The following is a 14,658-nucleotide window of genomic DNA, read 5'->3' as shown; positions in this document are numbered from 1 at the left end:
TTGAAGTTGGCTGCCCGTACATTTGTCAGTGTTAGCGCCCTGCGACTGAACTTGCCACGGAGCCCTCGTGAGTGTGGTTTGGTCATAAGAACCTGCCAAAAAATGACAGTGTAGGACATAAGTAGAATGTCATCTTCATCGTCGCGAACATGGCAAATGTTCTTTTCTTTTGTTATCACGCATCATACCAATGCCTGCATACTGTTCTAGTAGTGGCAGCAACGGCCCTGCAGAAATGAGTTGACTGTACTCTGATGCATCCTAAGGGGGTGTTTCTGGTCTTTGAGAACACCAAGTATCAGCGCCATCTCCGTGATTCATTCTTTTCCGCGTCTCGTTTCTGCCAATGTGCTCTCAATCACTGCATGGACAAGAACACATCAACAATTCACAAAAAAATGTATCCTTGTGCTGCTTGCATGTAGAAGTTAACACGTCAGTGTTATCACATTTTCATGCGTAGGCAACCAACATATCATGGCTAGTAGGACATGCACATCCACTATCTTTTCTAAAATCTGGGTGCTAGCTATCCGTTTGATTCGATGGCATCAGCCTTTACAATAGGATGGCAAGCAATAAGTTGACATGGTGGCAGTTGACGACAATGATAGGTGGCAACTGACGTTAGACACCAGTGGCAATTAATTTTCACACCCCCCATTATTCCAAATTTCTCAATTTTCTCTCCCTTTTTATGGATTCCTACACATCCAATCATTTTACCAACTATGTGCATCAATCTACTAAGAACTTACGGTTATCTCTAGCGTAGTACATGGCAGATCTAGTGTATTCTGCTTGGCAACTGTGAAGACACACAACCAATATAGTGTTTTACCCCTGTAGGATGGATCTAGTTGCCACCTTCGTCTGTAATTTTGCAATTTTCTGCCCAGAAAAAGAATGAGAAGCAGTAGGGAGGTCGGGAGATTCACCTGCTTTTAGCTGGTCGTCTTTGAAGGGCGTTGTTAGAGTGGGGGTGGGGGGAGGGGGTGGGGGAGATAAGGGGTGTGGTTTGCGGTGGGAAGGCCCTACGGATCTGCTCTACGGATCTGCTCTGGTTGCCATGGCAACCAGAGAAGGCCGGCGATGGAGGTAGGGGTTCGGGAGGTGGGAGAAGATGGCGGCAGTCGGGATTGGGGATCGATCAGAGGCCGGGACGGCTGGGTCGTGCGGGCTGCTGGGTCCTCTGGCCCAGACGTGCGGGCGGGGTTGCCATCCACCGAACGTGCGGGCCGTGCCTTTGCGCGCCCGGACGCGGTCGTGCGGGCTGGTTTCTGTCCATGCCACACGAGGCGTGTGGCACAACTACCCGATACACCACACGTGTGACAGTTATCGGTGTTTACGTGCGTGCTACCCGGGTTTTTATCCCGTGGCATGATTAAGCAGTGGCTTTCTCACAGTGCTGCTTCTCAACCCTATGAAGAGTTTGGTATTCTTAAAGCAAAAGAGGAGCACCGTGGCTCGAGAAAAATCGAAAAAGACTTTCGTCCCATTTTATATATAAAGCAATACGACCAAACCGTGGCTCGAGAAGAAACGAACAAGTACTAGGCTACTACACAAAATCGACCGGTCCATCGTACGAACCCACCCCAGCCGGGCCTACGCAGCTCTAGCACCACACCGATCAGTACGTACTAAACCGTAGTAGTACGTGTGATCACCGGCGAGTGAAAGGCCGCCGAAGCCGTGCGCGCCCTGCAGTCCCCCTGGCTCGGCTAAAAGACACGGCCGGGTACCGTGCGCAGCGTGCGCACCGTCCTTGCGTCGTACGCGCGCCGGCCGGCCGGTCATAGCTGACGGACGCCGGAAACGCGAGGCGCGCCGTAGAGTCCACCAACAACCAACCGACGGAAAGGGGGCAGTCGTTGCGCGCCCTTTCCCGACCCGTCGCTCTCCCCTCTTTCACCCGGGCGACACGACACGCCCAGGTGACCGCACACATGGGCCTGTACACATCGCCGGCCTCCTTTCCACGGCCGGCGCGCCATGTACACATCGCCGGCCGTACGTGCGTGCTAGGCTAGCTTGGCTACGTACGTAGTACTGGCTAGCACGACACGCGCGAGCGAGTCTCGGGCGGTACGATCGACCGAGTGGCCCATGCATGCACGGGACGAAACGACGAGCGGCATGGCCGCGCACGCACGTACGTTCCATGCCATGCACGAGAGGAGACGCACTGACTGACAGAGTAGTAGTGGCCGGCTGGCGCACTGCTGATCCGTACGTCGTCGGCTAGCGAGCGGCGACCGGTCGATTTCCTCTGCCGGATCGGCGTAAGCCATCAACCGTCTGGCATCCCTTTCTTCTCATACCCGCGACCACCGGTGGATGGAGATGAGTGCAACTGCAGAGAGGCCGAAGCTTCCGCGAAAGAGCGGCCGGTAATCCTGTGCTGTGCCTACCAGCAGCGACTCGACTTGAAGTATCAACAGTACTACGCGAGATGGAGACGACGGCCGTCCGGTGGCTTCGCCATTGTCTGCGTCTGTTACTGTCTTGGGTAATGAACGAGCACATGAACCATGAGTGTACGTATTACTAATAACATAATCAGTACTCCCTCCGGTCCTTTTTGTCTGCATATACGTATTGTCTCCGGTCAAAATATCTCTACTTTGATTAAATTTACAAGAAAAAGTATCAACATTCACAATGTCAAATCAATATTATCACATTCATTATGTAATGTAGTTTCATAGTATATATATATATATATATATATATATATATTTGTTATTGCAAATATTGATATTTTTAATATGAATTTGGTCAAAGTTTGTAAAATTTGACTTGAGACAAATCTAATACACGAAGTAAAAAGGGCTGGAGGGAGTACAACAGCAGATCTCATGGAGCTTTAGCACAGATAACATAATCAGTTTGGATTAATCAATAGTCATTCAGCCGAAGCGACGACAGTACATAGTACATACAATCATGGGTGATTGATACTGGGTAGGAGTAGTATATTAGCAGTACCACCACCGGACGGGTAGCTAGCGGTCGGCCGGTTGTCTCTAGGGGAAACAACTCGATCCAGACTGCAAATAAGTAACCAAGTTTACACAGGCAGATGAGAACATGAGAGAGGCGGATCGGAGGGATGGAAACTGGGAGGAAACCACATGCAAGGGTGAGCTAATTAAGCAGCTATAGAACTTAGGTGAAGGCCCTAGCTAATGATTGATGCCCTACCAAAGTGAATTAGACCAGCCGGCCTCAGCATGCAGTCCTTAATTAGATGTCGATCGATCTGCATGTATATATATATATATACATATATATATATATATATATGTATGTATATATATATATGCCTTGCAGAGATCGACTGAGACATATATACTGTATGTATATATAGATATTAGCTAGGCATGCACGAGATGTACGCGGATGATGAACTAGCTTAGGACAATCAGCCGATGTGTGTGGTTGACGACGATGAGTAGCCATGTAGCTGGCTAGCTAGCGGAGGAGGCTGCGGATGATCTCGGCGGCGGGGCTGTTGTTGTCCATGGTGGACATGAGGTCGGAGAGGCGGTCGCTGAGGTCGTCCACTTCCCTGTGCAGGCTCTTGATGTAGCTGCATGTCTCCTTGAGCATTTTCGTCGTCGACGCCTGCATGCATTCATCGATCGATATGTTCATTAGCACGCTTCCATAAACCTCCCATAAACACATTAAGCTTTGCACTCTGGCTGAGCTAGCTAGCTAGCTTAGTCAAGCTGCACACATGCTGACATGCAAGCGCATGTGCTAGCTGCAAACTGATGAAACTAGTCGTGTCGGTCGTACCTGGCTGCTGCTGCTGCCGCGGCGGCGCGTCGTGGGGAGCAGGGTCTGGAGCCTGGAGATGAGCTCGTTGATCTCCTCCTCCGACACGGAGCCGCGCGACCTCCTGCCAGACATCGTCTTCACAGAATAATGCTGGGCGAGCGAAGGTCGATTGAGAACCTGTGTGATCGGGAGTAGAGTGGGCGGCTAGCTGCGAGGTGCGATGGGGAAGAAGGATGGGAGACGACTGGGGGCTTTTATAGAGACGGATCCGGCCGGCCGGTTAGCCAGAAGAGAAGACGGGGAGAGCAAAAATTAAGATGCATGCATACAAGACAGGGTCGATGACGTAGGCCAAGACAAATGCAGATTAGGAAAAAGAGATCTCTCTCTTAAGAAAAGGAGTTAGCGGTCGTTTCATCCAGCTTAATCAGCTGCTCTGCAAGCAGCCGTACTGTTTTTACACACATGAACAAAAGGAAAAAGTTAAGGGGTGCTGGGCCCGCGTGTCCCTCTCTCTCTCACTGTGGATGTCCGTGGGCCCTCCGCCGCTAGTTATGAGCTACGGCCACGCACCAGCCTCCCCCCTCCACTTGCCACGTGCCCCCGCCCCCCTGTCGATTTGTGTTGGTATCGTCAGTCTCTCGGCCGGTAACGTAGCGAAATGGCCAGGAAAATGCTGTTCACGTCGTCCTCCTCCGACCGCGGGAAATGCTCGCCGTCGACTGCTCGCAATCAATATATACGGTTTGCGTACCAAGTGTTCGAGAAACTCTGGAGTCTAGAGCGTGCAGATGCCGCCAGATCAGACCAGCAGCCGGTCCTTTGGTTTACCATGTACTCTGACAGTAGTGCAGCAGTCCAACTTTCTTGGGCATGCAACGTAGAGTATGTAGCTGTGGTCAATGGGTGGGAAAAACAAGTATTTTACCAGGGCAGGGCAGGGCACGTCCCCATCAGGGAGCGAGCCGAGTAGCAGACCCGGAAGATGCCTTTGTCCCCCGATGTCCCGTTGCCGGAGCAAACAACTCGCCTCGACCTAGCGGGCGGTCGGGTGCTGCACGCAGCGCCGGATCGATCCCATTGCTAGCTTGTCCTATCTGGTAGGAGGAGCACACCTTGGATGCTTAAGATTCGACAAAAACAACAACAGTGGATCTCGCATATAGTATAACCACATGCTTAACAGTGATCAGTGGATGCTTAATGACACGATCGACTTTTTAAAACGTCACGTCGCAGCGAGGACGGAACGGCGGACGACGCTACCGACACGGTCGTAGTCCCGGCCGTTGCATGTCGTAGCTACGTACGTGCGTGCGTACGTACGAGCCGACGCTTTTGGCCGTATTTACCAGCTGCCAAAGTGGGCGTCGCTCGCCGGCCAGGTGTCCTGACGCGCACGTACGTAGTACGTACCAACGTGCGTACGTACATGTATTCGTTTTTCTCGACGGGGCCCGGCGCCCGGACAAGACAACTAACCGGACGCGTACGTCCACGTGACGGCCGCGTGGGCTAGCTAGCTCGTAACCTTTCGTTTCGCTCGTCCAAAGGTCCGTCGTGGGCTCGTGGGAACGTACGTGCATGTGCCCATGCACGCGTGCCGCGCGCGCGCGCGGCAAGTGGGAACTGGCGAAACGCCCCGATCGATCGGGTGCCACTGGCCGGGGGCGCGCGGGCGGTCGCGTCCGGCCACAGCGCCTGTCGCGCGTTCGTCCTGGGCTGTGCGCTAGCTCCGCGGTCCGGCTCGTTTTGGCTCGCCGCCCGTGCCAAAGTGGGAAAAGGGAGCGCGCTCCAACGGGCAGAGGCCGTTCCCCCATGTGAGCAGGACGGGCGGGGCGACGGCGACGGCGACGGGGCGGGGCGCACGGGTCGGGGTCGCCCGCCCGCCGGTACGTACGGCGGAGGGGCTACGATCACCGCTGCTGCTACACCACACGGCACGTATTCTGCTCGAACGGACGATCGGACGACGCTCCGGCGCGGCGCGGCCGGGGTCGCCATCGCGGCGCGGGGGGCGCAGGTATCTGGGAACTCGCATATGCGCCTTAATTGGTTGGCTCCATCGGCGGGTTTATGGGTGCCGTCCCTGTCGATCACGCCCCGGCCGGCCGGAGATGAGCGAGATTCATGTATGGCGTGAGTGAGATCGAGGCAACGACATCCATCTCCATCGGTCCATCCATCCATCGGGGGCTAGCCACCTATAGCGGCCTAACGCCCCCCTGATCGGCTGGGGCATAACTGTTGAGGATGAATGCGCCCGACATGTGTCGATCACAAAATCAGCGCTCGTCTAGTACAGTGCCGATCCTTTTGCGCACATTGCCACCGAGCCACTCGCCCAAATGCTGGAACAACGGATTTTTTTCTTTTACCAAAAAACATCAGATCTATTATAAACAGTTTGACTAATTCACATCTAGATATATTTTAAGGATGTCACATGTAAGCTCCCACAAATACATAATGCAGCAACAAGAAACAAAAAAAAACAAAGACAAAAAAAATAATAAAAGTTCAGAATCATCTCAAACATAATAAACAGTTACATCAAGATTACAAGAACACTGAACGACCACTACTTTCTCGAGAATGAGCCACCGACACGCCCGCTGTCAGTGCTTCCATACTAGAGCCGGCTTTACATTTTCGATGACAGCGGAGAAGTCTTTGTGCACATGCCTCTAAGGACTTGCAACCTGGAGTCTGGGTTGTCGCCGTTGAACCCTCGCGTAGATTTGAAGCACCTGCCACCAAATATCGTCACATAACGAGAAACTCTAACCTCACCGTCGCAAGGAGACACCAGGAATCTACACCGGAGCTCCGACGGCTACTTCCAGACAGAAGAACTCGACGAGGATCGGAGTCTGGAAAACAAACTCAAAGAAGAAGCGTCGCCATCCACCCAAGTGTCATACGTGCGTGAAATAAAAAAAAACCCTAACCTAAACTACTAACCGGAGCGGAGGCATCAACATTCCCCTCCCTGCCAGCCGCCGGAGCAGCGATGGAGGGGAGGCGAACCATGGGCTCGGCGATGAAGACTAGAGGGGAAAGTTTGCCCTAGTCGTCTAGGGTTAGTTAGGGGACGAGAACAAGAGGAAGTCTTTTCAACAACTGAGCAACTTGTTAATTGTAAATTTTGATCTTTCCTCAGGCAAAGTAAATTTCGCCTCGCTAAACGGACCGGTAAAATCTCTTCGGGCCAGCAAGCCCCAGCAGAGAGAGCTGTCGATAGAACTCACGCTCACATAAAAGTGTATTCATTAAATTTGACTGTCTGCTTTTACAAACGCATCACTAGATGGCTACTGTTGCACAGCCATGGGCTGTCGGTAGAAATCGGTTTGGCGAAGCATTCCAAACGGACAGGATAGCTACTTTTACACGGCCATGGACGGGTGAGCGAGCAGCCCCGGCCTGGCTGCATCCTGCATGGTACGCCATGGCTCTTTCGTGCACGCGGGGCCCGGGGCCGACGAAGGCCACGTTTGTGGCGAAGCGAGATATACGCATGATCAGATCACCCGACCCCAAAGTTGCGCTGCCGGTGAGGTCGCCGTCGCGGCGTTTATTGCCTGGAGCCGCCGGTGGGATCCCACACGCCGTGCCGCTGCCGCGGCCGAGCCGATCGAGCTCCACCGCGCGCGCGCGCGCGCAGGTACAGCGCCATGTGCGTGCCATGCCCGACGTACGCGCCTGCCCGGAATTTGGTCGGTCCCTGGCCGCAGCGATCGGCATCGTCATCGCGCGCTCGCGGCCGGGCGGCGGTTAGTTCGTTGGGGTCATGCACGATGCGTGCATGCATCCCTGCCCCGGCCCGGCCCCACGTAAACGTCTAGAAGAAAAGCACGGCCGAAAAGCAACGGTCGTGCCGTGCTATAGTTTCCTGGTATCTCTAATACAGGTACACATGTGTGCTACGGAGAATTAATCGTGTGCCATGTATCGTAAATTGGATTTTCGAAAAGGGTTTCATGATTGAAACCTTTCATTTCATGGGGTCAAGTAATGGTTACATGCATGCGTTCACGGCAGTGCCCTAGGCCAACTTATGGTCGACCGTCCCGGCCCCGGCGGCGACGCCCACCTGCGTGTCGCGGCTCCCGCTCAGCTCGCATCTCCTCGACACATGGCCGGCCGGATGCGTGCAATTGTTTCATCCTCCCAAGTCACAACTGGAGAGTGGAGGTAGTGGTAACCGATTCATCAGATCATGTGAATTCGACTGGCTGATCAACGGAGGTCCACACCACTCGTCGTCGTCGACGGTGCCTGATCGGTCCGGGCCTTATTTAGTCGGCACGGCGGTCACGCCGTGTGCTGCATGCATGCACGGCCACTGTGCTTGCTCCAGGTGCATGCATGCATCTCAAGTCTCGTCTTGCTGCGAAACAGGCCGACCGGGCAGCAGCGGACGCTGCTCTTTCAATAATCTCGGCAGCATGCATTGCCGGCCTGTAACTAACTCTGACTGCGTGCATGGCAATCGATCGCCTAGCTGGATGTTCAAAACCATTTCAGGTAGTAGGGACGTTGCTGAACCTCTAGAGACTTCAGCGTGCATGATTGGCAAGGCAAAACACAGTATTGGAATGGCTTCATCAGCTAGCTAGTAAAGACAATACCACCGTAAGTATATGTATTTTTTCATAAGAACAGGCATATGAATTTCCTCCAGCAGTGGAACCGGCCGGCCTGTGGACGATCGTATGAAGAACATAATTTCTTTGAGTGATTTGTTTATACACACAATGGCAATGCAAGATTCAGAAAATAATTATGAGACTACAGACCGTGGTCCTGTACAAAGACAGACACGTACATGGAGATAATCAAATTATGAACCTTTTCGACGGCAGGACCAGCAGCAAGCCCCCCCAGGTATCGGTCCCGAACCTGAATGTGTCCATCTACATATCCAATTTCGGTTGGCCCCTGTGCACCGAGAAAACACACACCATAAACCTCCCGTTTATTTGGACATCAATACCGTGCGCAACCAGAAACTTTATTGCATGCTCCCGATCATATCCAACGAGCTCATGCTCATCCAACTACCAGTAGCATAGGAGTAGATCACAGGCAGAACTTTTGATGAGACCCTATCCACCTGCTGATTAATTGGCATAGGGCCTGGCAGCAATACATACGTTGTCTGCTGTTGCAAAGCTCGGGCGGGCCTAGCCTACGTCCATGCCATGCATGCATGCATGTCTCCGGGAGTCCAGGAGCCAGCGCGCCCGCCACGCGCGTACTGCTGCCCTCGGCGGCAGTCGGCGCTCGATCCATCTACCGGCGCGCGCCGCGCGGCGTAATGGATATGCCGGGCCGGTGGCACGTACAGGTGGGGTGGCCGGGGGCCGGCAGGACGGGTGCCGGCGAGCAAGGTGGCAGGCGCCTAACGCCGGCCTCCGCACGCTGCCTGCCTGCCGCGCCCGCGGGACGAAGGGACCGATCGACAGCGGCATGTGTGGCGTTTGATCTGGTGGTCGATCCCGACCGATCTCAGGGGCCGGCCGGAAGCTGGCTAGGCCCAGGTTGGTGGGAGGCAGCGTTGTGCACTGTCCACTGGCGCCCTGGGGCCGGGAGGCTGGCCGTGGGTGCATGCATGGATGGCGGGGTGGAATGGTGTAGGGTATGTGCCACAAAGTGTAAACAAAAGCAGGTGTCCATTTAATTAGTTGAGTGTGTTTGCTTTCGAATGTATGTGCAAGAACATCGATCGCATCGCGGTGTGTAGTGCTATGTTTTTTTCTTCAGAGAAGTGTGTGTACTATGTATGTTCCAATTGTCTTGGCAGGGTTGAGATCATGTTTTTTTAGGAAAGCCAGGGTTGAGATCATGTGCGTGCGGGGGTTTAGAGTTTTTCTTAACACGGTACAGACGCAAACGTTCATATACACGCGCATACACTCACCCATATGAACGCACCCACGCACACTTATGAGCACCTCCGAAAGACTGAGCCGGCATATTTTCTTGAAATTTATAAAGTCACCGTAGGCACCTCATCGTCGACGGGAACGTCTCCTCCCACTGAATGAGCATCGCTGGAAATCCTGAAATAAATCCAGGAACAAATGTTCACCAGGACTTGAACCCTGATGGGCTGAGGATACCATAGTCTCTCTAACCTACAATTATAGGTTGGTTTGGGGGGGGGGGGGGGGGGGGGCGTTTAGAGTTAGGTGTGACGCTGTAGCCCAATTGAGCACGGATGTCCAATAATATTTTTGTCCGTTCGGTACATACCGGGCTCAATGTTTAACTAGCTCTTTTGGGTTCTACTTTGATGTCATGTTTTCTGAAAACTTATACTAATTTTTAGTCTACTTTTTCCCAGCATTGTACATTTTTGTACGTATCTACTACATTTTTAATACACGTTTAACTTTTTCAAATACAAAGATTAGCATTTTTAAATACATGGACAACATTTTTCAATACACACTGAACATTTTTGTAATGACAATAAACATTTTTTCACACACAATGTAGATTTTTCATATACAACAGGAACATTTTTATATAAATGTGTTAAAAAATTAAATACATAATCAACTTTTATCAAATATATGTTTTTATATATACTTTTATTTAATGTAGGTCGTTTATTTTTCGCATATATATCAGGAATATTTTCTTATAAATGTTTAATATAATTTTAATAAAAGTTCAACATTTTTCATACACATTGTATTTTTTGTTGTAGCGACCAGACCTCAAATGGTCCAATCTCTGTGCTTAGGTGTCATCCCTGGATCAGTAATGCTGACACCACACAGTACTTGAAAGATTTATAACAGAGTAGCAATCACACACTTATTACATCGAGTGTCTCAAAAGAGAACTTATTACAATAAATATGGCTTAAGGTCATCTAATAACGATAACAGCGGAAGGCTTGAAAGATAAGTCAGTCCATCAACTCCAACGACATCACTGAGTATAGAACCACGACCTAAGGCACCTTAATCGTCGTCTAAAAAGTCTGCAACATGAACGTTGCAGCTCGAAACGGGTCAGCACATGGAATATGCTGGCAATGTAACACATAGAGAGCAATGAAAGAATAAGACTATACTATATGCATATTTGGCTGGTGGAAAGCTCTATGGTTACAGTTTTGCGAAAAGCCAATTTTTCCCTACTGCAAAGGAATAAATTTTTATTTAACTATCATGGTAGTTGTTAAACATTGAGAATGGTTGACAGCATTCTCAATCCCAATTAAGCATCATCATTAAACCCAACAAAATTAATTAGAGTAACATGATGAGATTCACATGATAATCCAAGTACTAGATACTCAAGACGTCCATAACCGGGGACATGACTAATCATGATTAGTTTATACACTCTGCAGAGGTTTGCGCACTTTTCCCCACAAGACTCGATCTCCTCCGTTAGGATTCTCGCACTACATGGTGTTTGAGAAACGGATGACCGAGACATAGTCTTTCAGAAGCGCTAGCACCTTACGAACGGGTAGACCGTACCAACCTACATCCTCTACATCTGCTAGTCTACCACTATAAGAGTTCGCACGACTTAGTCAACTATGCTAGAGCCCATAGTAGCTTGTGGCTGCACACGGAAGTTTCTAGTATGAATAATCTCATGATCCCTTTGAGCCTGGGTGGCGGTCCAAAAGAAAAACAGGCAATCGCTGGAATACCCAGGTACTCAATCCACTCAGATGTGTGTTTAAGTTGCCACCTTAAATAAACCTTTAAATTATCAATCTCACATCTGTCATGGATTTCACTCACCCAATCCACGTCTACTAGCATAGCATGGCATATTAAGCAAACGTAGAAGTAACTCTCAAAGGTTTGATAATAACAGGTAATAGGTACTACCTCATCTACTTCCCAAACCCACAATTTAATTAGATCCTAATCATGCAATGTGTGAGATTGAATCTAATGCAATAAAAACTGGGTAATAGGAAGTATGATTAAAGTATTATTTGCCTTGCTGATGATTCGTGAAACCTAGCGATTCGAAGTAGCAAGCGGCGCACTCCGGATACTCTATCGCAAACAAACAAGTATACAATAAGTACTCAACTATTGCACAGGTAAAACTCGAATAAAATATCTAACCAGAAAGTTCAACTGAAGAACTCCGGTTGGCAAAAGATCAATAATCAAACGAAGCAATGAAAGACAAACGGCAAAAGAAACAAGCTCCGTTTACTAATCTGAGTCTAGGGAAAATTTTACTATGGAAACTTGTTTGAGTTGGTTAAACGGAAAGAGAGTTTCGAGACGAAACTCCAGGCGCTTGAATCGCCTGATTCCGATAAACGAGCGAAAAGTTTAAACTAAAACGAACATCGGATCAGGAATCGCGATCAGAAAAATCGCGGATTTAATCCGAGAAAAAAGAAAAATGACGAAAAGGTTAACGAACGTTCGTTCGTTAACTGGAACTAAACGATGAACGCGTTCGTTAAAACCGAAGAAAAACCGATTTATTTAAAAAACGAAAACTAGGGTATTCTAAAAAAACGAAGTGGTTTTTCTCAGAAAACCGGCGACGGCGGCTACCTCGGCTCGGGCTCCGGCGAAGCTCCGGCGGGCTCCGGTCGGCGGCGGGTGGTGCGGGGCGGCGGCTCTGGGCTGCGGCGGCAGGCGGCGCGGGCGGCGGCTGCGGCGTGCGGCGGCATGCGGCAGCGCGGGCGGCGTGGGGAGGCGGCGGCAGTGTGGGGCTCCAAGGAGGGGGGGGGGCTCCGGCAGGTTATAAAAGGGGGGGGGGAGCAACTTGGGGAAGGGGGCGGCCTCGGGAGGCGTGTCCTCCCCGGACTCGGCGGCGGCGGCGATCGGGACTCCGGTCCCGATCCGGCTCGCGGAAGGCGGCGGCGGCTGGGCCTTCGGCCAGTCAGGCGCGCGGGTTTATTTTTTTAAAACAATATCGCTGCAACTAAAAGAAAAGTCTAGAGAAATAAATAAAAATCTAATAAAAATGCCAAAACAAATTTTCACCGTCTAAATAAAATATTTAGAACAGGATGAATATTTTCTTGTCCCTAAATGCAATTTTTTGAAAACGTGCATTTTTTCTAAATTCAAATAAAATAGCAAATAAAATCTTATTTGATTTTTAATTAAATCCTCAATATTTCTTTATTTTGGAAAATTCATTTTATTCCCTCTCTCATAATTTTATAATAGAAATAATTGAAGAAAAAATAAATAAAATCAAATGATCCTATTTCAAAATTTGAGAAAACTCAAATATGAAAATAACGAAATCCCCAACTCTCTCCGAGGGTCCTTGAGTTGCGTGAAATTTCTAGGATCAACCAAGTGCAATAAAATATGATATGCAATGATGATCTATTGTATAACATTTGGGATGTTACATTTGTATACACGACAAACATTTTTTATACACATTTAATATTTTTTAAATACTTGATTAACATTTTCTAAATACATGATCAACTTTTTTCATACACATTGTATATATATTTATATATTTTTCGTATACATGAGAAATGTTTTTTCTATACACATGTAATATTTTTTAAATACCTGGTTAACATATAATATTTGGAAGTATAAAAAAATAAAACAAGGCAGCGGTCTATGGCCTCCTAGGGGCGATGGGCCGGTCGATTTAGGGAGGCGCCTGACATGAGCGCACCCTATTTCTCACTGTTTGCGAGACATAGGCACAGAGGAGAGAGAAGAGAGTAGAACCCAATGGCCGACACTTGCATTCGACCAATTCTCAAGTCTCAACGGCAGACCGGCAGCAGCGGCGACAGTGTGCCTCTAATGCCTTCCTCCTCCGCGACAGCTACCAATTGACTGCTCCTTTTTGTTGTATATATATGCACGCATAAAAGTCGAACGCAGGGCATCACGATTAGTCTCAGTCGTTGAACTCCTTTGTGTCGCCTCTGAGGTGTTTTTCTGCTCCATTGGTTTGGCCGTTTGGGCACCAACTTCACCCCTTTTCAGTTTTGAAAATGAGACATTGAGACGTGAGTGACTGTGAGTGTGTTCTTCATAGGCGGCGAAAACAGCTGACAGTTTTTTTCACAAAAGAAAAGAAAAAACAATTGACAGTTGGATGTGCAGTGTGCTTTTCATATGGCTTACAACCCAATCCATGAGCGACATTTTTATATTCTGAAAGTCGCAGAGGAGAATGTCAGTAATCCGGTATTTCTTAGTGATACATTAGTTACACAATGCGTGATTGACGAAGTGATCAGTAAACCGAATCATCCATGAGAGGAGTGGAATTCATCCGTGGTCACAAGGACTCGTCCATGAAATTCACTACCGTCACTAGGCTCAGAAATACCGGATTACGGTCACGAATGTCACAGTGAACAGCGCCTTGGTCACTCATCGCGTACGCTTTGGCTGCGTATCCCGGCGACGTAGCACACTGTTTGACCGACAACGTGGCAAATGTGGGTATGTTTTCAGAAATATGGTGCCAACCCTGTTAAAGTATACCTAGAGGCAATCACGTATGATAATATTTTCTATGTGTTTATAAATAAAAACAGTTCCTTCGACGATATTAATGATGCATGTCGACAAGTACGTGACTTGTCTATAGGATATTATATTGTATGATACTTTCTAAACAGCCTCTCTAGTCAGAAAATAATATGTGGACACACATCTAACTAGACCGGCATGCAATACAGTGACACATATGGTGTCCCGGTTCCAGCGTATACTCTAGAACACAGCCTTCACGTCCAGCGGCGAGGCCAGCCTAAAATATCTGTGGGGTCAATGGTATTTTTGAATTTTTTCTTCAATATGAACAATAAGTAAATAGTGATTTTAGACTTATTTTCAAAAAACCTGTGGGGTCAGTTGA

General features: G+C 49.3%; 1 protein-coding gene across 1 annotated transcript; it reads right to left on the bottom strand.

The window, feature by feature from the left end:
* Window positions 1–2,880: 2,880 nt before the first annotated feature.
* On the bottom strand, window positions 2,881–4,005 carry LOC125523194 (transcription factor ILI5-like). The gene is made up of 2 exons (XM_048688245.1): window positions 3,811–4,005; window positions 2,881–3,633 (listed from the first exon to the last, which is right to left on the bottom strand). Exons 1-2 carry the CDS (start codon window positions 3,922–3,924, stop codon window positions 3,481–3,483), a joined length of 267 nt encoding a protein of 88 aa, XP_048544202.1. The 5' UTR covers window positions 3,925–4,005; the 3' UTR covers window positions 2,881–3,480.
* Window positions 4,006–14,658: the final 10,653 nt, after the last annotated feature.

This window comes from Triticum urartu, chromosome 7 (genome assembly GCF_003073215.2).
Source record: "Triticum urartu cultivar G1812 chromosome 7, Tu2.1, whole genome shotgun sequence".
In the NCBI taxonomy this organism is placed as follows: domain Eukaryota; kingdom Viridiplantae; phylum Streptophyta; class Magnoliopsida; order Poales; family Poaceae; genus Triticum; species Triticum urartu.
The sequence above is the reverse complement of the archived record's forward strand: the minus strand, read 5'-3'. Positions and strand labels throughout refer to the sequence as shown.